The sequence below is a fragment of the Oreochromis niloticus genome, linkage group LG6 (genome assembly GCF_001858045.2).
Source record: "Oreochromis niloticus isolate F11D_XX linkage group LG6, O_niloticus_UMD_NMBU, whole genome shotgun sequence".
NCBI classification, from domain to species: Eukaryota; Metazoa; Chordata; class Actinopteri; order Cichliformes; family Cichlidae; genus Oreochromis; species Oreochromis niloticus.
The window spans coordinates 39,490,597-39,515,876 of NC_031971.2; the positions used below are offsets into that span (position 1 = coordinate 39,490,597).

General features: G+C 42.4%; 1 protein-coding gene across 1 annotated transcript in view; it reads right to left on the reverse strand.

The window, feature by feature from the left end:
• Positions 1–25,280, reverse strand: part of LOC100695245 (sodium/potassium/calcium exchanger 3) — a 60,732-nt gene that overhangs the window by 34,488 nt on the left and 964 nt on the right. The window contains exon 2 of the mRNA XM_025908103.1: positions 21,180–21,296. Within this exon, the coding sequence (XP_025763888.1) occupies positions 21,180–21,296 (117 nt within the window). The remainder of the gene's footprint in view (positions 1–21,179; positions 21,297–25,280) is intronic.

Below are 25,280 nucleotides of genomic sequence, written 5' to 3' on the forward strand. Positions count from 1 at the left end.
TTAACCAGAAGAGATTTCTGCTTAGTTTATATCCAGAAGAACACAAACATTAACTCAAGTTGTTCTTGTAATATTTGAGTTTTGCTGCCTGTTTGGATTACTTTACTGTTCTAGTGATTACGTTGTTGAATTCTGGCTTTTATTAAGCTTTGGTTCCTAATTTGAGCAGCAATCTAAGCACCGATGTTCAGACTGTTGCTCTCAAACACCTCCAGCTAATATTGGAAAACTCCAAGGAAGCAACGAAGAACAAATACTTTGTACTTTGCTGACATTTTAAAGCAAATACCTGTACTTTCTACTCCTTACCTTTTTTTCAAAACAGACTATTTTTAAAAGTAGGAACTGTTCACTGACATTTATTGAACTGAAAATTCATTCATGTAATGTTCTCATTCATTTGAGTGTTTTTTAAACATGTGCATGAAGTTTTTATTCATATTGTGAAAAATCATGTAAAACAAACTTTTTTGTTGTTCAAAGAATGCATGAAGAGGATCAGTCAGTTTTCGTAGGCTACACTGGTTAGTTTGCAACGCTGTGGTGAAGTTTGCAGGAAAGCAGTCTGTTTCACTGGTGCAGACCAGCTGTGATGTTCATGGTCAGTGTTGCATCATGGGTAGCAGACATCAAACTGAATTTAAGGTGTTGATGCTGATTAGATTCACTCACTGAATTCTTCCTTTCTCACCAGCTTCATACTAGAAACTGAGCCACGATGGCTCATCTGTTTATATCTTGTTGCATTCAGTTGGCTGAATCCACAAAGAGCAGCAGCAGGTTCTTTGATTGATGAAGTATTGCCTATTATTATCTTACCAGAATATTTTCAAAGACAAAAGTATTTGTACTTAAGTGATGAATGTGTGGCTGGCTCTCAGTCTCGATGTTGGAGAGCCAGATCTCCGTGGTCCAAACCTCCTGAAAGGCTGAGCTCCTCACCTTATCTCTGAGGGAAAGCCCAGCCACCTCATGGAGGAAACTCATTTCTGTCCCTTGCATTTCCAATCTCATTCTGTCTGTACGCACAGTTTATGGCCGTGGGTGAGGGTGGGGGAAAAAGAACCTAACAATAAATTGTCAGATTTTCTTCTACACTCAGTTCTCTTTTCACCAAAAGAGGCCGGTGTCGTGTCCACATCACTGCAGACACCAACCTGCCCGTCACTCTCCCCTCACTTGTGATCAAGATCCTGAGATACTTGAACTCCTCCACACACGGAGACAACTCATTCCAACCCAAGGTGGGAGCTCCATCCTCTTTGAACTAAGAAGCGTGGCTGATGGCCACACATTTTTCTCCTCTTTTTAAAGTTCTGCTTAAATCGTTCAGCCCAACATGGACAGCCTGCTGTCTGGACCAAACCTGTCTGTGTTAATTAAGTGGACCAAAAAGTCCTTCAGCTCAAGAATCATATCATCTTTTTTTTTCTTCTACCTACCAGTGCAAGTGTAATGACTGTTTCAGCCCACAGGACTTTCAAACAGGACACTAAGGCTTGAGTCTTGTGTGGTTCCAATTTTTACTCACTGTGAAAATTAGTTTGAAATAAAACAAAATCCTCTTATAGAGTTAAACATATGAAGATATCTTTTCTCCCGGTAACCAGAGTGTGAAATTTTATTGACACGGCTACTTGAGAAAAACGTAACCCTTGCTCGTAATAAGTGCATCTACAAATATCTTATAGGGACAGTCTCACATCTTGAGTTTAATGTAGATTTGTGATGTAATTCTATAATCTTAATCCTGGTTTTAAGCAACCTGCTGCCATCAGGATGTTTTTAGGTTCATAATAAAAGCAAACAGAGTATTTATCATCATCTTGGTTATAGTATAAAGTCCTAAGTATCCAGATTTAAACCAAGGAATCAGAAAGGCTGCATGTTTGTTCTGATCATGTAAAGAGCTATTTATTTATTCATCTTTTTACTTTTAAGTTCTTACAATCAGAACAGACAGGACCGGGGGGACGGGAAAGAGAAAAAACAAGGGGAGAGAAGTTGAACAGTTAACAGAAGAAGAGGGAAAGAAAAATAGAGAAGAGGGATAGAAAAGACGCCAAAAATCTGTTTGATCACCTGCTGAGGAAAAAAACCCAAGACAACAGGAAACAACACAGCAGGGAAACCACGGCAACAACCAACATAAGCATCAGTAACAGTGAATAAGAAATACTGAATGTTAATGAGCAGCATACAGGACTAATAATGCATCATATGTTTAGAAAAGAGTTGAGGGGGTGTCACCCAGCACACCCAGCACACCCAGCAGCCACGGTGCAGAAGCCACAGGGGGCCTCTGTGACAAGCCGGCTACGCCAGAGTACACCATGAGCCCAGAGACCTGAGATCTGAGGGCCCTCCGCACCCCCAAAGTGGCCTGACAGAGCCAAGGGGGCCAGGCCCCGCCAAGCAGCCACCGGGAGTGAGCCAGTACATACTTGAGCATCCAACCAACAGAGAACCACCAACGCACCAGCAGGTGGGGGCATCCGCCACTGGCAGGGAGGGTGGTGAGAGGAGATAGGCCCCTACACCTTGGGGGGGTCTGAGATGTTCCAAGAGAGGTGAGTCTAAGACCTGACCTGAAATATAGACATAGACAAACAGGCACACACAGACACAAACATGCATTCTCATCCTCATCCACACATATACAAATACTCAGCACTCTCCCAACATGGAGACACACAGAAATGAACATTGTACGCACACCCACACTCCCCAAGCATACTCTATCCCCTATGGTCTAGGTACCATCACCCCCAGAGGGCCAACCAGCCTGCAGACCCAGGAGATGGTTCCCTTTACTCTGGGGTGGAGACAAGCAGACCACCCCACGGCCCCTTGTAAGAACCCTCAATGTCTACATGTATTTAACATTGAGAGGTGGGCAGCAGCACCATACCCCTTCCCAGCTCCCCCGCTGACCCCGATAGTTACCCCCATTCCCAGGAATCCACCAAGGGCAGGGGGCCTGGGCCCATCTAGACGGGTGCCCACAGCAGCAGCACCACACAGCATGGGGCGGGCCACCCGACTCCACCGCAGAGGAAAAACTACACCCACCCCAACATTCAGTGTCTGAAATGACATTTACACTTTGATAAGTCTTCACATGTCTCTGAACTGGTGGACAGAACCAAAGAGCATGGATGTAATTGTCAGGTGTGTTGCCTTGACAGAGTGAGCAGTTGTTGGAAGCTGTGAAACCCATCCTGAACATCCGTTGACCTGTATAGTACCGATGATGTAAAGACTCCGATGACAAGGTTTTGTGATATTTTGTTGCATAAGTGAAATCCTCTGCAGTCTGTAACCTGTGTGTTTTTCTCACTTTGTCGCACAATGAATTATTCACTCTGATCAGACTGTCATTTAGCAAAACGTTTACATGGTTACCAAGGCGACAGTTTTATGCAGAATAATGCCTCAGTTGATCTCCGTTAGCAAGTCTGCAGAGCTGCACTGAAGATGAATAATACGTAAAAATGCCATTAATGAATTCCCCGCTACATCACTCCACAGAGAGGTGTGAATAGATTTGCAGTACATCTTCTCTGCTACTACACCCAACTTCCACCGTACTAATGCTCCATTCTCCTGACTCACTAACTCTCTTCCATCCATCCTCCTCACTCATTGTCTTCATTCAACAGCTCCTCAAAGTACTGCTTCCATCTTTTCAACACACTCTGTTCAATCTTTTTCTTCTTCCCTACTGTCCTGTCTCAAATACAATGCATTATAAACCTTTTCCTTTTGCCTTTGCCACCTTTGCTCCACACCCAATCTCCCAGTACTCCTATTTTCTTCATTTCCCTGATTATCCCACTTTTTCTTTGCTAACCTCTTGGTGCACACAATCAACACAATCATAGGGGTAAAAGCAAAACAACACCAGCCGTAGAAGACAAGCAAGTAAGTAACAATAACTAAACAGGAAAACTAAGACACAGAAATAAACTTAATAGAAAAAAGACAAAAAGAAAACAGAGACAGAAAAACTGATCAAACTAAGAAACTCTAGCTGTAAGTTCTAGTTATGTTCTGTAAAGAGGTGACAGTGAAAATGTAAACAAACAAAGAAAAAATTAGAGAAAATTATTAATAAGCATTCAAAGTCCGTAACCTCAGAACTTGATCTTCCAACATTCCTCACCAATTTGCTCCTGCTTTAAAGATACAGTTTTAAAGACCAGCAAAAAGTGAATCATAGAAAATCAAAGCACTGACTCATTGGAAAGAACAACCCCTGGTTTGACTTTTTATATTGCTGCACTGCCACAGACTCACTATAATCAGACAGAGTGCGGGGGCCTCCTCCGTAAATCAGTCAACAGGTGTTTGTTCTTAGCCACATGTATGTAGAGTAAAGACTGCTCACACCGGTCTATAGATGCAGTGAGGACCGAAGAAGGAGTCTAAATGGAGTTTTTCCTGTGCGACTGAAAGATTAGGTGGCCAGTTTAAAACAATAAAATAAAACTGTGATGATGAGCAGGTGCACAGTTTGGGTGGTTCAATAAACGGGTAAAGCTGGAGTAGAGCTGGTAGGTTTTTACCTTTGCTTTAGGCTTGTTTTCAGCTCAGCACTTGCTGTTCTGGTGTGAATGTGTTTATGTTTTTAAAGTAGTGCGTATCGTTACCTCAAACAGCACTTCTGGGACTCTACCACATCCTCAACCATGCAGAACAATTCAGGACAGCGTGTGGCTGTTTCAACGTGACCACAACAGCCACATAAAACCTTCATGAGACTTGTGAATTGATAGCGGAAGATCACTTCAACATTATTTCCCAAAACTCCACAAGAATGCCAATCAGCAGGGAATGATTCAGCTCAAGAAATGTGAGTGACAACCACACGTACACGGGGTCACTTTGAGTGATTACTTCTGCATGAATAAAGTCCCCTGTAGAATATGACTCACGAATACAGACAGATTTATCAGAAACGGATTCACGATACTTTACAAATCATCATGTGAATTCTTGACTTTGACAAGCCAAGAAATTTCTGCTCAATTTGACAACCACAAAAAAGTGAACAGTGAAGAAAAACATGAACTCTTGAAATCTGCAAACAAAGATAAGATGGCTCAACCTGTACAGGAACACGATTAGAGAAAAGAAGAGTTACAACAAGAAGTTATGATGTTGAATAAAGAGGAAATTTGACAGCGATACCAGACGGTACTAACAAACAATCACATGATACATATTCCATCATCAGTTCAGTCCACCAGTCAGTCAGAACTTCTTCATGGGAACCTTTCTTTTATTTTGTGCAACAAACACAAAACACACACAAGCACCACCCATGCACTGACCACACTGAAGAGGAAATAATGCAGAAAGGAACAAAAAACCCACAAGAGAGTCCTGCAACGGCTGCAAAACGCAGTGGAACTAAATGTGGTCATGAGAAAAAACGCGATGCACAGTTTTCCCAGTGTATAAACTGGTACCCTTACGTTTTCAACCCAGCACATGACCTCATTCTGGTGTATTATTCTGGTTAAACAAAAAGAGAAATGCATCTAAAATAAAAGCATAACAGACACGATGATTTCATTGCACTGTCGCCTCACAGCAAAAGGATCTTGGCTCAAACCTGCCAGCCGAGGCTTTTCTGTGTGGACTTTGCATGTTCTGCTGGTGCCTGTGTGGTTCTCTCCGGGTACTCTGGGTTGATTGGCTGTAGGTGTGAATGTTTTTCTTTTCTCACTGTGTCAGCCCTGTGGTGGACCGGTCACCTGTCCAGATGCACCCAGCCTCTCACGCTATGACAGCTAGGATACACGCTAGCCTTTTATAGCTGAATTGGATGAGCAGTTAAACAAATGTATGAAGGAAGAAGTGTTTGTGCTACAAAGTTTAAAGGTCAAGTCCTACTGGAGTTATTCTTAAAGTGCTTTTTGTTAGGAGAGCCTAAGAGCAGATAATTTCTGCTTTAGTTGTGTGGTTTTCTTTCTTTATTATAATGGCATTAAAACTTTTCATATTTTACAAACAGCCAGAAGAATAAAAGTTGTAAAACAATAACAGTAATGACAGCATAATATCCCTTCAAATGGCAAGAATCGTAAAAAAAATCATCTGTGTGATGTGATATTGAGCTGATGTGAGAATAGCTCAGGGTAACAGTCCAGTGTATTCACAGCTGGCGAGAGTGGCCATCCCGTGTGCCGCCTCCTGCACGAGATACTCCACACGGAGCATGCCGTGAGCGGAGGCAGACTGCTACACATGCCATCTGATCAGCTTTGTCTTTGCGCTATTCTTTGGAGAAATCTCTAAATAAAAGAGGGGGAAAAACTAACCATGTCACAGCTGGCGTGAACACATATTTGTATTCAGTTGAAGGGAATAAGATCACTGATGCGTGGCTCAATCGCCTGACAAAAAAACAACAAAAAAAGGGCTAATATTTACTTTCCTAAAGCTGTGAAATGAACAGCCGCTCAGCTGTAGCGTAAACACAGTCATCTCTTTCAAATGCAAACAGCTCAGGGTTGTGAAGCTCTCTGTAGGAGAGCAGTGTGCTCGATCTCACTAAAACACTGAAATGTGCCTTTAACCGTTGCATCTCTGTCGTGACAGAAAAGCACGTTGGAAGGGTGAAAACGAGAAAACATTTTTAAATGAAAAACAGATCCTTAAATAGCGGCCTAACTTTAGCTGCTGCACCTTATGACTTGAAGCAAGGCATTCTGGGAGTCTAAATTGACTGAGGGTGGGAAGTGGCTTTGTGAGGAGTGTAATGATGACACAGGACGAAGAGGAGTGACGGCCGGCATCAGCTGCTCTAATGGAGTCTCGCACTCACGAGGACAACAACAAGCAGATTCATCGCGGCACGAAACAACGAAATAAAGAAACAAACGATTAAAGTTTCATTCCCACCCGTGGGGACATGTAAGGGCTCATCCTCCTGTACATCCCGCGTGTACGCTGAGCACACGTGGAGAGCTTGGGGCCTGTTCTGCACATGCTCAGTGGGCGACAATGATGTGGGCTGACACATCGCATGTCGTGAGCGTGGTTATTGTGCTGAGTAATGTGTGACATTTAAGGACTCCTGCTTTTTGTCCCTTCCTGCGTTGTTCGCAGCATGCATACAGTGTCTCCACAAACATCTACACACACAAACACAGACACACACTTATATTACAGGCATGCATGGTCTGAGCATGACAAATCTTTGTATTAGTAACAAATGCCTCTATATTTATTCTGCTACAGCTATATATTTTAAGTTGATGTATTTCTTGAGGATGGGATAATATCCTCAGCTTAAACCTGCTGTTGCAATTAAAGAGTACATCCTGAAATATAATAGGAGCAATATTAAAAATCAGGCTCAACAAACAGTGATGCAGCATCACTCAGCAAGACAACACACACTCACGAGTGAGGTTTTACTGCATTAATAAGATGAGCTGCGTCAGGCTCTCTCTAAATTAGTTCAGCAGGTAACTGACTGATCAAACACAAAAACAAGTTCCCTTTGCAATAATTCATCAGAGCCCATCATGAAGTGATGAGAGTTAAAAAACATCAGAGGGTTTACAAGCTGGGAAACAAACTGCCTTTTTAGTTTTAATCTGCTGCAAAGAAATCACCACTGTATCATCATCCCCTACGATAGAAGTCTGCACTGGACTGAAATAAGTGATTTCTTGAAGTAAACCCAGCAGCTCGTGTTTGTTTGTTTATTTGTTTTCCTCAATGTTACTGTCCTCTCACATCTCAGCGATTAACTTGGCGAGTACAAAGCTGTTATTACGGTTAGAAACGACGCCAGCACAGCTGAAATGAAGCTGCAAGTCAGTCAGGACCACTATAATCAAAAGAATATTGGCTGCAGTAATTTATATTTGGCTTTGTGGGTCTGCTCTGGGACCTGCCCGTCCCAGCAGCGAGAACGTTTCTGACTGAGTCTGAAGCAGCATGAATAGGAGCAGCTGAGGGGGTGTAGGGCTGCAAAGTGGTTTGCAGATGTGCAGCAGCTGCAGGCAGGGTAAAGCATATCACCTGAGCCATCAGCTGGGGTAGGCTGGCATTGAGATCAGCTGATTTTGCTCCTCTCACGGTTTTGAAATAGCATTTCACAAACCAATGGGTGATGTCACAGTGGCTCCGCCCACCATTTAAACTGTCTGTGGGCATATTTAAATCCGCAAAGGCTTGTGATTTCATGGATGTGCTCTTGAAACTTTTTCACATTGTGTATTGTATACAGCTGATGCAAAAAAAAGAAAGAAAAAAGAAAAGATGAAACACGAAATCACAAGATGATGGTGTAATCTCAAAGGCGGTTTCTGTGAAGGCGCCAATTATCAGCTCCGGCATAGAAGATCTCTTCACTGAGGTGGCACCAGCTGAAAGTTTTTGGTTCCTGCGGTTTCTAAAATAACCACATCCAGCGTCATCCCTCCGTGTCACGTCAACGAGATCAATCCGTGCAAACACGGTGCAAAGTTTGGGCATAGCCCTGGCCTTTCAGCATACTGACGGTGACTCACTGTTAAACAGTGTATATCACCATGGAAACACAGGCGGCCCAGCGAGCTGGTTAGGTTCAGTCTGTTTGGAGCTTACCTCCTCGTGACTCATCTCTGTGGAACAAAAGTGGCAAAACTGCTGCATTTAGATCAGATGAATGAGAGCAGCGATTCAAATTCCACTCATAACTGATAACACGTACATACGAAAGGCAACAGACTCTCTGAGATTCAGGTTGACTCTTGTGATCAGTCACTGAAGAAGGGACGCATGTTTGCAGCTTCACCACAACCCTCGTCCTCTCTCGACAAACCTGCAGGCACCGTGAGAACAGCATCTGAAGAGTTTTAGTTCTGTGCTGATATTTTTCTTATGAGTGACTGGAGCAGGAGATTGTACCCACATTCCCATTACCTCAGCAGGAGGGCAGCTTAGCTTTGAATAGAAAATCTTTTCACATTAGGACTGCATCCAAAGTTTGAGACCAATAACTTTCACATTTACACCGTCTGCAGTTTTCCTTCACTTCTAGAATCTTTTTAACACTTTTTTATTCATTTTTAATTACAATCTGACTCACCCGATTTTCCTCAACAACATATTAACATAACCCCACAATCAGCTGAGTTTACAGTAAATATTCTGTTGGTTGGGGGTTCTTTTATTACTCTGCTTTATTGACTGTCTTGGATTCCAGTTGTGTGCCACTTCATTTCCCATCAGAGGCAGATGTTATCTAATATTAAAGGTACCCTGAGGAATTTTTGTTGTAAACAAACAAAAGCTCAGCTCAAGTTCACTGCTTCACAGCAAAATGCATCTTGTACGTCTGTGAGGAAGCGTGAAGGAAATCACTTTTGACAGTTTTCAATAAACTGCTGGACACTTCGACAGGCAGAACCTCTCTGCAGTCCTGATCTCAGTGACATTTAGGTCAGTTTACATGTGTCATCTCGCGACGTTTTACCTCCTTTGCTTCAATTCATAGCACATTTCTGCCATTAATAACACAACAGGCAGCACGGTGGATCAGTGGTTGGCACAGTTGTCTCAAAGAAAACAGGTCAAGGGTCTGAACCCTGCCGGGACGCTTCTGTGTGGACTTCAGTGTGGTTTTCTACACGAGCTCCGGGTTTCGAAAAAAACAGGTGGAGTTTCACAAGTGGTTAAAAAAAACACTGTGAAAACATCAGATGTGCTGTGGTCAAAGTAGTCAGCTTTGCTATGGAGGGTTTCTGAGTGAAGTCACCCAGAGGCATCTGCACGGCAGCCATCATCAAATTCTCTAAGTATTTAGAAAACGTGCTTCAATAGCTCCTTTATTTTCTTTACTATTATTTAGGCAACCTTTTTCCAATCTTGTGCTGTGCAGCTCTGCTGAGGCTGTGTGAATTGTGAAGTGCGTTACTTTTGCTTTCATGTCAGCTTGAATCGGTTTGGCCGATTCTACTGGATACTTTCTCTTCTTTGGACGATTATCTGAAAATCATAGAGATGGTTTTGCAACCCCAGATCAGCAGTTTATGAAATACTGACCAGCTTGTCTGACACCAACAACCACAGCAATCCAGTTAAATCACCTTTCTTCCTTATTCTGATGCTCAGTTTGAAAATCACCCTCTTTCTGTCCTCTTTCAAACCGTCTGTCTTCTCCGTCCAAAATCTGAACGTTGGCATTCTCGAGAGAGTGACCTTTGCATCTGCATCTCAAGGATAAAGGTCACTCTTTCCAGGATGCCAATGTTCACATTTTGGATCGATAACACAGATGCTTTGAAAGAGGAATGAAAGAGGCCATCTATGTCCGCTGTGAACAACCATCCTTGAACAGAGGGCGGGGCTTACGACACCACCTGTCTGCCACCTACAATTCAGTTTTGAGATTCTTTCTCAGACGGCTTAATAAGCCTGAGAAGATCAATAAGTCAATAACACATCACATGATACGGTGAGGGAAGGTTTCACCCAAAACCTCAACAGAGGTTTTCACACCTTGGCTGACGTGATGAGGTACAATAGTTGGTGTGAAGGGACAACTCCCACTAAGGTTTAAATACCTGGGACTCTCCAGCACTTGGTTTTAGAACTGAAGCTTCTCAGATGAAACATCTTTAAGAAACTTAAAGAAGTGGAGTTGCTTCTCTTTCCAAGCTCCTTACAGCCCTGCCTTTACATTAAATATCATTCATTCATTGTGTTTCAGTCCCAGAAAGACTTAATAAAGGCAGGATTTCACACATTTGTGCTGTGCATTCACCACAAATGTGACGCAAAGTTTCTGTACAACACATTTACATTCAAAGTCTATGCAAAGATGTTTTTTCATCTGCATCTGAGCAAGTTAAAAATATTTCATCTTAGTCCACAATGACTTCAGGCTTGGTCACAAAAGCCTGAAAGAGCAGCGAAAGGACCCTTTAAACTCACTACATTTACTTTTCTATGTTATTCTGCTTTTTACTACTTTACTGCTATTTTGTAGATTTTAAAAATACAAATTCAAAAATATAACACACTGTATTATTATTGATAGTCAGCAGCATCTCCTTGATTGAGATGATCTTGAGCTGCAACAGTCATTTATAGAAATTCATTTTAACCAATTGAACAAACAGTATATTTACATGATTGTGCATCAGGCTTATTTATGGAGATGCATGTATATTTGTATATTAAGTATATGTGATTTGGTTTTGTTGGATCACAGTATAGTAGATAATAGTATATAGTACATAGTATAGTAATAGTACACTGACTTAGGTAGGACTGTTTTGCAAACTTTACTGTGTTTAAACTCTGCAGGCTTTTTCAAGTAATAATATCCATACGAAGGTCCAGGGCAGCACATCAGCCTTTTATCCGATGATTTTGACACTTATGATTTTATGATGTATTTATTTCTGATGATATATTCTGATTTCCTGTTTTTTCCCCTAACCCTAACCATCAAAAATGAATGCCTAACCCTAACCCTCGCTCTAAACCTAACCATAACCACGTGTAACCCTGTCACTAAAACCACATTTTGAGTCTCAAAAATGCCTTCAAACCTATGGGGACCAGGATTTTGGTCCCCATAAGTATAGTAAACTTCCAATTTTTGGTCTGCACGAAGATATGACACACCCACACACACAGGTCCTAAGAAACCAGATATAGTTTTCACTGGCTGATGTTTCAAAGCTATGAACAGACAGGACTTTATAATCAGCTGTACATCCATCTGTTATGTTTACGTGTAATCACTGCTCTTTCTTTCAGTAGGACAATAATTCAGTTTAGCTGTTTACAAATGCTTCCCTTGGTAGATCTCAAACTGCCAGCTCTACCATTCGGGAGCCGTGGATCTGTCAGTCATCATCAAAGCCTCCCGGTCGCCTGGCATCTCTGTGTGAAGAGCTCATCCTCAGAAAAGGCAATCTGACAGATTGAAATATTCATCCCCATAAAGCAAATCAAACACCTTATCAAACACTCTCTGTTCTTTTAATCTTTTAGGTGCTGCTGTGTGGCACATACATGCTGCCAGGCTTAGTCCTTCAAAACTGCCTCCACAGAAGTGAGTTTTTAAATTTACTGCAAACCACAAGCCTTTGTTAGCGTCACACCAATTTAAAATGAGGGGGAAGTACTTTCTTTATTAGGTCATCCATCCATCCATCCATCCATCCATCCATCCATCCATCCATCCAAATCTCCTGGCATGCTGTGGATGTTAAACATCAACACTTTAACTACAACATCAGGATTCAAGTCCAGGACTTTTTCTTATTTTCTGTTAGTTTTTATCCAAAATACCCAAACTTTAACAACTGAGGCATATCAAAGAACCAACAGCTCTGTAAGAAGTTTATTTGTACATCCAGCGTGCTGTTCAGAGCAAAACTTTATGTGGGAGCTTTGGGAGTACGGCAGTAAAGAAGGATGTTCGTGGCTCAGGAAACAGCCTCAACATTGCTCAGTCGCAGTCACAACCAGCAGGATGAATCTTTAAAGGTGTGTCAAGTCACTTTCGCTGCTGGCAAACAACCTGAGCTCTATAATTCAGCAGGAGTAAGATTTCCTCCACACGTGGCAAGTGGATGAACACAATCAAAGTGAGAGGAAAACAGCATGAAATGTAACGTTGGATGAATTTTGTAGGTGCAGGAGCAGCAGAGTGAGGTAGAAGCAGTAGGAGCTGATGTGGAGGGTAGTTTCTGCTCAGCTAATTGCTGTGATGGATTGGTCTTATTCCCCTGAGCGCGGAGCTCCTGCTCCTGCAATAACAAGACAAGATGACTTTCCCAATCTGCACATTAGGCAGTTATGAAAGAACTTTGCCTCCATCTGCAACTGTTAATATGCAACCCACTCACAGTTATTAATGTAATTTTAACGCGGTACAATGGATTTCTCTGAGGAAATCATTCCTCTTTGGGTCAGTGTTGTACTTGATTAGTGGAGGGCTTTTGTTAGGCATTAAAGTAGAAATCACTGGCTTCTGCTGATTTATTTATCAGCTGTGTTGTGGTGATGCTTACTCAGTTACCTCTGGCACGTGGGGAGAAAGCTGGAGGATGCCCACGTGCAGTGAGGGCATCCTCCAGCCCCTGTGTATGTATGTGCACATCTGTGTATGTTCACAGATGTGCACATACACGCTGAGCAAAACAGCACACACTCTCCTACTCACTGCTGAATCCAGGGCCAGCACCCTCGCATTAATCAATACTATTCTTAACAGTTCATCTACACACACACAGCACATTTCTCACAGGGAAGCCCTGATTAAGTCATAGCAACCTCCTTTCCTAAAATGGAGCATTGCGTTGAAGCTGTGCTGAGCTGAGTGGAGAGGAACTTTAATAACAGCCACCGGGGAAAGACCCCTGGAGAGAGCAGTCACGTGTACGGGGTACCCAGACGCTCTGTCTAATCACACAGCCAATGCTACTGTACACAGAGATGCTCAGGGGGGTTACATTAAGCAATCTGTTTGCTAATGTGCTGCAAACTGAAGGAAAAGCTGTGGGGATGTTTTTTGTATCAAGCTGACAGACAAAGACGATGAAGTGCATGTGGGCGTGCGGGTTCATGGCCGTGTGCTTAAAACGTACATCTTTTCAGATTTACTGCAGATAATCGTTGCCCATTTACTTCTTCTAAGGTGGACTTTTCTTCTTTTCCTCTATAAGTGTAGGGGCATCAAAGTAAAATGCAGCCACTTTGTACTCGATGGTCTCTACAGTGGACACCTCCTTGAATCCTGCCTGGTCTTATCCATGGTAGAGGCTTCATGTGTGTCGAGCCATATTTCAGTCAGAAGAGCCACACCCCTAACTTAATACTTACATCCGAATGGATGAGCTGTTAAAAAAGTGAAGTGAGAAAGTTTTTCCAGTAACCCCAAAACACCTGTAGACTAGTTGAACTCCCACTCACCCTCAAGTATCCTTGAGATGTCGAGGTTTTGAAAAAGTCAGACTCACAGCTGGTGGGTGTTGGACTCAAACCAGGACTGAGCTAAGTTCTGGACTTTTATTGATGACTGTTTTAGGAGGAGTCAAAGGGCAAACGGTTTTTGGGTATGGAAACCTCAAGATCTTGTCTCTGCTATTTACAGATGACTGCGGTCCTTCTGGTTTCATCAAACGACCACCTCAAACTCGTGCTGGAGTAATTTGCTTCTGCGTCTGAAGTGGCTAGAAAGAGAATTAGAATTAGCATCTCCAAGTCTGAGGCCATCATTCTCAGTCAGAGTGCCCACCGGAGGTCGCAGATGAGTTGCTGCCTCAAGTGGAGGAGTTCAAAACATTAAAACTGATGGGAACGCGGTTCCTGAAAGCAGCAACTCTGTGCTTTACAGTCATATTAGGGTCATTACGGTAATCAAAACGATAAAAAAAACACTGTAAAAGAACCTAAATGCCCAATAAAATGTCTGTTTGCCGTAGAGATCCATCACACTCACTCACTGTTCTCTCAAGCGGCCTTCATCTTCATGGAGCTGCACCGTGCTTGGGATTACCATAATGACCTTAATATCACTGAAAAGCAGAGAGAAGAGTCGCTGCTTTTAGAATGCATTGGAATTTTTTAAATTGAGCAAATGGTTCGTCTGACGCCAGCGACAGGTTAGGCTTTCCAGGGTTAAGTATCTCACAGTCTTGTTCCTGATTGGTACAACATCTGCAGTGATGTGGATGCTGTACAGGCTTATTGTGGAAGACTGCGCATGAAAGTGAAGGAAACTGTCAATCTGGTCAGTCTACATTCCAAACCTTAACTAAGCTCTTGCGCTGTTACCAAAGAAATAGAGTGGAGATACAAGCAGAAGAAATAAGCTTTGGTTATTTGGGAGGACTCTGAGTAGAATCCCTATTCATCAACATCAAAAGGAGGCAGTTGAGGTGTTTGGGTATCTGACCAAAATGTCTTCTGGATGGACGCCTGTTAGATGAGGTGTTTCGGGCAGAGTCTCCTCTCGGCACTATGCCAGGACACACTGGAGAGATTATGTTTCTCGGTTGGTTTGGGAATGTCTTTGTGTTGCCCCAGAAGAGCTGGAAAAAGTGGCCGAGGGATGTCTGGACATCTGCTTTGACTGCTACCTTCACAACCCCAACCTGATCGAAGTCCAGCACAAAAACAGTGTCCTTCAAGGGTAAATCCTGTAGTTTCGGTTATTTTTTTTCCAGAGACATCAACTGAACAGATCAAAATTTCCCCAAATATTAAAATTAAACTTTCAAAACTGTTCTGTCCGCTATGCTGTTATTACCTAAAGTTTATCTTAATAAGTGTTGGACATGTTTATGATGATATAAGCCATTGGTTAGTAAGGTCCTGTTTACAGGGTTGAGCTAAGCTTTTTTTGTTGTGGTGTTTGGAAACCAAATGTGAAGAGCAAGAGGTGGAAAAGTCTTAATCAGTAAGATGGGAGACTAGCAGAAACTCATCAGGAAAGTGTTTCCTGAGGTCCTCCGATTGGAGTGAGCAGCAGACCTGGTTTACCATAGACCAGGGGTGTCAAACTCAAATACACAGTGGGCCAAAATTCAAAAGTGGAACAAAGTCGTGGGCTAACATTAATATTTATTGAAAAAAAAAAAATCTTCCTCCAGATATAAGAATGAATCTTTTCTTATGGACTCAAACAAGTTTTGCTGAAAAACTGAATATGGAACAAGCAAAGCTTAATACTAAACGATATATATATATTAGCTGTATAATACCAGTAGGCCAGCTCTAATAGTAATTTGACATGGCTTCGCGGGCCAAATGTAATTAGGCTGCGGGCCAAATTTGGCCCGCGGGCCAGAGTTTGACACCTATGCCATAGACCAATAGAGTCGCCCCCTGCTGGCCATGAGAAAGAATTCAGGTACTTTTCGAACCAGGAAGCTATAACTCATCTTTTATATACAGTCCATTGCCATTAAATACTTCATACAAAACAAGAAGTGAGTTTGAGACTAGTTTGAATCAAATAGTGACTCAGTAATGACTGGCTGTCATTATTCATGCATGGAAGGGCTGGATCTGGGCAGCAAAGTCACCAAAATGAAACACTCTTGTTTTTCATGATAAAAGGAAGGTCAGGAGCTGCACAGAGAGGGCTCGTTCTGAATAAGACTGCTCGTTCTCACCTACACACCAGCGCACAAACACACAGCCACCTCTCTACAGACATTTTCTAGGCAAACTCTCCTTGATATTTTCAAAGTATGGCCAAAAAGATCAAAAGGGCAAAGAAATAATTACCAAAGGTGACACATCATTGTCTAATGTTACTACCAGCAACTGGCTGTGCTTCCCTTTCTTTTTCCCCTTGACTAAAAAATGGTGTGGTGATGGAGAGAAGGCATAAACAAGTGCCTGAAATAAACAGAAGCAGCGGGGTCCTCATAATTAAAATCACGAAGAGAGAAGTAATGACGGGTATGATAGCTTGTTTCATGCGTGGCTGGAAGGGGAAAATTAGCAAATGAGGGCCTCTCTCTCGTTCTCTCGCTCTCGCTCCATCATGTTTCGAGCACTTGATCAGCAGGTCTCTAATTTCAGGCAACAATCAGTCAGTGCCTCTGCCGTGCTGCATCCTCCCAGAGCACAGAGCTCATGTTGGGATACTTCCTCATCAGCCAGCCTTGTGCTCTACACTGTGGCTGGCAAGCTGTGGAAATAACTCACACACACACTCTGCTGTGCACAAATGCATGTGCAAGCTGCTACACAATCCCACACAAAACCAGCTGATCACTTGATTAGCCGTTTGAGTGGAAGTTAATAAAAACAGTCCCGATAGTAAATTAAAAGTTGGACCATGACATGGATGGAAACGCCAGCTGCTTTTCATCCTCAGAAACGCTGAAATTTTTGCTTTTGATGTGAGACTATGCAAGTTATGAAGAGCCCAGTTTCCACCACAGGAACTTTACCCAGAGACAAGGAACTGAGTGCATTTCCATCACATTGACACGGGTCTAAATTCACTTCTTGGAAACTGTAAACCATTTTCCACAGCAGGCTGTTTTTAGTGGAGCCCAACCTATCAGGGACCAGATTTTCCTGACCATTTGTGAGATGAATGTCTAAGTTGTAATTTTGGATAATGTTGGTGCAGCACATTAATCTCTGTTAAACAACAACAGGTTGCAAAGAGGAGCTAACATATTGTATTTCGCACCCCCTTCACATCTTTATATTTTAATTCCAAGGAGCCAGACTTTCTTTATTTCTTAAACTGGTCTTGAACAATAGTTTTTCAGCTTTCTGAAGATCTTTTCTTTAGACATTGTCTGCTTTTTCACTCATTTTCCCTCAACTCCTTGTACCTGACCATTTTCAGAGGATTTTTTCACTTAACACTGACCTAGGAATGATTCAAGCATAACAAAGACTCACAACTCAAGGGATGAATCAGTTTTGTGTCTACACATAACAGAAAACATCACAAAAAATGTCTAATTGGACAAGTGGCATACAAAAGAAGTTTTTCAATAAATTGCTGCACTCATTTTCCATATTCCATGGAAATGTGAAGAAAAAGGGGCGTGTGAAGCACTGTACAAATCAAAATACTGCACAGTACAATGCTAGGGTCTCTTCGTTAATGGTGCTATATTTTTTCTGAAGGAAAAGCAGATAGGTTAACGGTCTTCCTGGATCAGAAGACAAACAGCAGAAAGAATGGGTGAGCGGCATGAGACAGATTTCTCAGTTTGGAAGGCCTGCTAACATCCGGAGTGCTGCTTCAACTCCTTGGTACGGCTGACGAGATCCGTCAAAGGAGACACAATGGTGGTGGAGTTATGGCAGCATGTTCAAGCCAACTAACTAACCCTAACTCGTGTGGCACATCGCCTTACTAAGATCCTGGACCGGGCTCTGTTACTATTACGACTGGCTAAGGCGTGGAGGATAACAACGGACACGACACTGCTGACAAACAGAAAAATGAGAAGGATATACCAAGCATTTTAAGAAAGTCCTTGGTATAAGAACTGATTAGAGACCTCACATCTGCACTGAATTCCTGTTTCCTGGGACTATTTCCTGGAATAGTCCCCCCCCAACCCCCACCAGAATGTCCATGCTAGGTGAGCAGTACTTTACTGTATTTGAGCTGCTTCTGATAGGCACTTGGAATCACAAACATTATCTTGAGAGGTTGTGATCACCTCCTCCTTAGTACTAAGATAGCTATGGGCTTTTTGGCCCAAACACTGCCTGCAGATATAGTTAGTTATATCTACGGGCGTTTACAGACTACTTTGAGTCATGTGTCTGGCTGCCTTACCTCATCCACAGGTCCACCCAACATGGGCCAGATGTCAGGTGTGTTGCAGCATATGAGCCACATCTGGGCTGCAGAACAATTTTCTAATGTAACAGATTTATAAGTGCCAGAAGTGGCTCACATCAGACTGTCTGCTATCTGGGTGGATTCAAGACCAGGAAAGGGGCGCTGGCTTTCTGTCTTTAATGTCCTTCATTCTTCTATTCATCAAAATGTGCTGTTTTCGTTTCCTAGAGTGTGACTTGACCACCAGTAGTTTTCATGCTAATGCAACCATGAACTGCTAGCCTCGTGAACTCTTGAGGCCATTCGTCAGACGTCTTCTCCTTCAGTGGACTATTTTCACATACAGTACAGGTACAGCACGACACCCCACCGCTAATAAAATGGTGTGTCCTCTTTGGAGATTCCTTATGATTGGAAAAAAAACTACAGTGAACAATAATAGCAGGTCTGCGATTATACACGAACTATAGCTTCATCCATGACAGCGTACTAAATAAGTCTCCTTCATATCTCTACTTACTATGTCACTGATCTACATAAAATACATCATAAAAAGTTGTATTTTTTACTCAGTTGTATAAAGCATTTGCATTCTATTTTTATCCTATTGTATATTTTATTCTATTTATTCTACTGTATATAGTATTTTATTTTATTCTATTCTTTACAGTTGTGTACAGTATTCTTATTTCTATTCTATTCTTATTGTATTCTAATTTTGCTATTTAACTTTTGCACTGTCCACTTCCTGCTGTGACAAAACAAATTTCCCACGTGTGGGACTAATAAAGGTTATCTTATCTTATCTTAAAATACAAAGATGTACTGCTTTCTCCACTTCTTCTACACATCCTGCACTTTTTAAACGCACGCCGACACTTTCCACTCAGAGGTCAGATGTAGGTTGACTCAACAAGTTCTCATAAGAGTACGCCAAATATGCCTCAATCCAGTCTCAAGCAGAAAGACTAGAATGGCGCAAGCCTTTCATAAAATAGAGGTTATTTAGCAAAAACCTTGCTGTCCTCAGGAGGAATCTGGGGGCTGAAGCCACCGGAGCGTGAGCTTTAAATTTAGCAGAGAGAGGAGAACAGCTACAGTATAATCAGCAGGAGAAGAGAATAAGTTGAACCTTGACCTTGGCTCTCTTTATAGATGACAGCGGCGACCTTGAGAGGGTGAGAAAGGAGATTGATGATGGCCATTTTGCTTAACGAGCTCACCAAGGACCGCCTCTCCCCCTGAAGGGAGGACGATCGTCTCTGCTCAAGGTAAGAGACAAATGTCACCTTTCTCCACATCACTTATAGCAGCACCGAACGTCTCATTTCAGTCCATTTACTTTTAAAAATAGCAACAGAGAAGCTGATGGTGAGACTACAAGGTTGCCTAAGGATGCGTTACACCCACAGACTGTATATAAAAGATGGCTGTAGTCAAATTCCCATTTTTAGCATTCTGGATGATGCAATGTTGAACGCTTGATTAGACAGTTTGTTGGATAAATACAAACAGTCTAATTGCTAGCATCGTTGGAGAACATACTTCTGATATAACTAACATGACAGGAAGCCACAAGCCTGCAAAATGATTCAAAAGGCACCATCAGCACAAACACAGTCCAGAGGTCCAGTTCACTGACTCCAGCTAGCTTAGGTAAAACCTAGCAGACAGCTAGCAGCTACTGCCGTCTGCGTCACCATCCACCTACACAGTCCTGGAGACTGGTCAGGGACCCCCTGGCAACCACCGGCCACTAGAGAAACACATGTATCACCTGACCGGTTGCTGGAGGTTGCTGCCAGTCTCTAACATGAAATTGGTTGCAAGGAGGTATACGGTGCCAGACTAAAACCCTGCTTGTGATTAGTCCTTAGTCACCATGAGCAGGTTGTGATGGTCGCACATAGTTCGCATGAAAGCTGTCAACTTGTCCATAGAATGTATATGTGCATCACACAGATACCTGCTAACGGACACTTAAAATACTAGAATTTCACTCACCAAAACAGGATCACAGACTTCTTGGACAGTCTGCACTGCACACAAACCCATTTTACTTGTCATGTTAATAATTATCTAAAAGGCACAAACACCTTTCAGTGACTCCAAAAAGCAGAGTTGAAGTGTAGAAGATGGCCTCCAGCTGCCTGTGTCAACAACAGCTACTTATAAGTTCATTGTGGCCTTAAATGGGTGGGTTACAGCTGTCACAAAGTGGGAACTCAAGCTGCTGTAAAGTTGAGGATTTTAACATGTGGGGTCTATGGGGACTGACCCACTGTTGGAGTTGGCCTCAAGTGGCCATTAGAGGAACTGCATCATTCAGTTTAATGTGATGCTGAAAAACTAATTACAAGTGGCTGATTTCTATCCTTGTAAAAGTGACTTGAAACTTCACAAATGAAGCATCCTCACATGTTCGACGATGACGGGACAAAAAGGTTGCCATGGAAACAGGGTTTTTTTTCCTGCCTTTTAAAATCTGCCAGGAAAAAAAATGTGAGGGGAAAAAGAAGGGAAAGAATGACAGAGAGTCGGTGTGAGACAGAGAGGGGAAGCTAGGTGCAGGGAGTGAGAATGAAATCTGCAGGATCCTAAAAAAATGTGACGAAGGCTGAGTGTGAAAACCGCTGAGGCAGCCAGAATGTCACCGCCTGCTGCTGCGTGCGCTCGTGGGAAATCATCTGACCTCACAATCTGGGTTACCCCCACATTAGGAAGTGAAAATGTGGGGGTGGGCAGAAGGGACAGGGAGAAAGAACAAGAGTGGGGAGGATGGTTTGGTCTCCCTCTCTTTGTTCTGGGGAGGAAGAAAGCAGGGAGAGAGGGAGGGGGGAGCGCACTTGGGTGTCCTCTTTCTTTCATCTTGTCTTACCTGGAGGAGTGCAGTTCTTCCCTGTCTTCTTGCTGCTGTTGTTGTCTGTGTCCTGCAGCAGCCTCCTTCCGATCCACCTCTCCTGGTCCTCACTGCTGTGGCTGGAAACATCAAAACCTGGAAGGAGTAAAAAGAGAGTGATGGGAGGGTTCAGTGCAACATCCAGATACAAATTACTGAACTTTTGTCACTAAAGAAATTTAGCTGCTTCTAGAAAACCCTGAGGTTGATTGTATAATATACTGTGTAAGGTTAGGTTGTTAGTCAGACTCCAAGATGTCCATTTGACACATATTAGAAGGTGCTACAATGTAAAAATGGGGGCAACAGATGCAGGCAGCTACATGCAAAAGCATTAGACATGCTTGAACATGGACATGGAGGAAAAAATTGCATAAAATGTTGAAACTGTTTTGTGTTAGTTTGAATCAATCCGTAACTATAATACAAGGGGTATTTGTTAGAATTTCACTTTTCTCACAGTCATGTAGACATCCAAGTCTCAATAAACAAGTGCACCAAAGCATCTTCATGCAGGCCACGTTGACAAATTTTAGTTTAGTGCACAATACTTTTTTTGTTACTTTTACTGTTTTCTTAAGTTTCATTTAACTTTTATTTCAGGTAATTAAAAAGATTCTCTCACATTTAGCTTTAGTTTTCTAGTTTCATGTTATTTAACTATTATAACCTTGGTGTGGAGTCTGCATGGTCTCCAGAGTCCACAGACGTGCTTCTTTGTTATCTGATAATGCAAATTTAGCTATAGGAGTCAATGGGAGATCGTGTTGTTGTCGTGTCTGTCTCCAGTCTGTATCCTCTCTGTACCCACTTTCACTCCATTTCTGCATTTGTGCAGCGTCTCCGCCACATCAAGTGCTGTTCCAAACCCACTAGCCTGGTGCTGGGAGTGAAAGTGGGGTATAAGCAGTCTTAGGTGTAACATTTCCCAAACTGTAATCACATTAGATCTAACACATCTAGGTTCTAAATTCAGGAACCACACTAAAGTTCTAAGTCCAACACTTATGTCATCACTTACATACATTCTTTAATTATTTGCACAATAGGTGGATGGAACAAAAAAATAAAATAAAAGCTCAGCCTGGAAGAAACAAACATACAAAACTAGATTTTCAGCATCACTCTGAGACAGGATGTTTCTAATTTTAGCAATGTTGAGCAGATGGAAGAAAGTGGTCCTACATATTTGTTTAATGTGTGTGTTGATGGACATATCCTGGACTCCAAGATTCCTCACAGTGTTACTGGAGGCCAAGGTAATGCCATCCAGACACCATGTTTGGAGGATTTTAAAAGCCGCATACAAAAACCTCAGTTTGTCTAAATTTAGAAATAGAAAAGTAGAGGAAAATTGGAAAAATAGGAATTAGAGGGCCTCTGTGACTGGTAAGATGTGCAGTTTTCTTTCAAATAACATTACCCAAGGGAAGCACGTTTAATGTAAACAGCAGTGGTCCCAGCACAGAAGCCTGTGGAACTCCAAGGCTAACCTCTGTGTGAAGAGACTCCCTGTATCCCTGTATCCAGTTGAATCTATCAGGACACAATTCAAAGCAGCACAGCACACGTCTTGTAATACCAGCAGAGTACTCTAGTTTCTGTAGTAAAATGTTGTGATACAGTGGTACAGTGTCAATAGCACATTATTATACCAGTAAAGGTACATCAAGGTACTTTATTTTATATGTATTTCTTTCATTACAACTGATAACTGGCTTTGGAATTTGATTGACATGTTAAATCACTTGAAAATATACAAAACTTTTATTTCTTCTTCCCACTTTTGCTTCAAAAGCGTCATCACTCGAGCTGAATGGATTCCACTAACTTTTTATGAACTGATAACTGTTATTCCATCATCGCACATTGCTCCAGGCGGCTTCGCTTCATGTCAGAAATCTTTTACTTGTCCATAAAGATGCAGACCAAACAATGGAGCTTGTCTCTGAATTGCAGCTTCTCCTTGTCAGGCACATGTGTTACTGGGGGTTTAATCCACTGCGGTATCTCCTGTTAGTCTCCCTACATACACCTTTATCACACTGACACTAATCTCTAAGTGGAATTTATCGGTAAAGAAGACTTTTCTCCACTATCCACCATGAAATGCTGTGAAATTTACTTGTTTTCCCTCCTCAGAAGTGGTTTAGAAGCAATCCTCTGAGACCTCATGGACACATCCTCCTTTCATTTTTGCTGACATCATTTTTGTAAGGATGGTGTGCTCACCGTTGGTCATCATCCTGCTCTGTATCTAAATCCTAAAACTTTCCTCATTTCCATGTTTACATACATGGACTCGGCTGTATGCCTTTAAGCTGTTAGTTTTGCAGAGATGTTGCAGATAGCAAAGTGCGTGTCAAACATTTTGATTTATTTTTAATGCCCTGTTCTGCATTCTTTGCCACATTAAAGTTTGATTCTTTATGTAATGTTAGGATAGCCAACAGCTGGAGCAGAGCTCCACAGATGTGTCAATTTGGTGCCTCCTCCTTCTCCTCCATTTCTACTCTTTATCTCCCACAATTCATACATTGAAGGGGAATTTCATGATTTTCCAAAACAAAATCCTCTCGGGGGTGGGTGGAGCAACAGTGCACAATGTGGGGGCTCCCACTGTGGCTACATCTGCACATTCTTCAAGAAAGCAGCAAGACCAATGAATTCATTTCATACTTCACAGAGCCCAGCAGAAGCACTATGCCCTTTCCACTCTGCCAACCACAAGTCTGGCAAAAGACGAGGATTCGAAAAGAATTAAAAAGCACAAACGTCCTCGGGGCCTGGCTGAACTCCTCACTTAGCCTCACCTTCACCACACCACACAGCAGCAGCCACAGCAGCACTGAGGTGTGCGTGTCAGCGGTGCAATCTTCCTCCCACCCTCCGTATCTTTTGCCATCTTGCACCGGGAGAAGAAGAAGAGGAAGAAGAAGAAGGGAAGCGCGGGAATGATTAATGCAGCCCCGCGAGGAGGCGGTGAGTGCTCCACTTGCGGAGCCACAACACCAAGCTTAAATTGGCAGAACTTCATTAGGCGCATCATAAATAATCAACTTTAATTGATATTCCAGTGCGCTGATTAAGAGTTAACATGAACACAACAGGACAGGGGAGATGCATTAAACGTGTCGCCTCTTGTTCTCGCAGAGCTGCTTTTGCGTGTAACACAGTGGGGAGGAAGGACCGATGATGCACAAATCACGAGCGTATGAATATTCACGAAGACCTTCTGTCCACAGAAAGTGATAAATACTTCTCACTTTAGCTGAGTCACACAGACACAGACAAAAACAGATGAGGAGGAACATGCAGGCATCAAGTCGAGGCGTGCAGATGTTCTGCTGCTGCAAATCATTTCAGCAAAAAGAAATCCTATCAAACCACATCAGTAATATTCCAGTGAACCATATTATGTATGCAGACTGTTTATTGTGTGCAAGCTGATACTACATAAAATACCTGTAAAGGTATTGTCATGATTTGTAGAACAAAAGGAGACGTCTCAGATTTCCCTGTTTTGAAGTGTTTCATAAGGATCTTTGTGTCTGTGAGTTAAAGCTAACCGGATGCACCAACAGAGTATATGCGCAAGTTTCCAAAGACTTCAAGTATGATGCTTCTAATGACAATTTTACTAAAGAGACTGACTGAGGTGGTTCGGTGCTAGTTAAATGTTTGCAGCTGCAGAAGTTAAAGCAGTTTTAATCATTTTATTTCCAGGCTGTTCTTTAATTGTGAGGTTATCAAGTTTAAGATTTAGTGCCACATGTTACAAACTGAGCCGTGGAGACACTGCACACTTTTGTGTAGGAAGGTGACTTTTACATATGAATGCGTCTTTCTTCCTGTGCTTTTATTATATGCGACTCTTCTTTTAACATCTCCACCACCGAGTCTGTAATAAGGAATGGCTGACTGATTGATAACCATTTGCAGTAACCTGGAGAGGTGCAGGCGGGCTTGTATACCCTGGGGCTCGCTGCCCTGATTTCCCTGTCTGCAGCTGAAACACCTGAACACGCAGGATCCTCTGCATTCCTCAGCCATGAATAGTTTCCCATAGTTGAAGCTCAC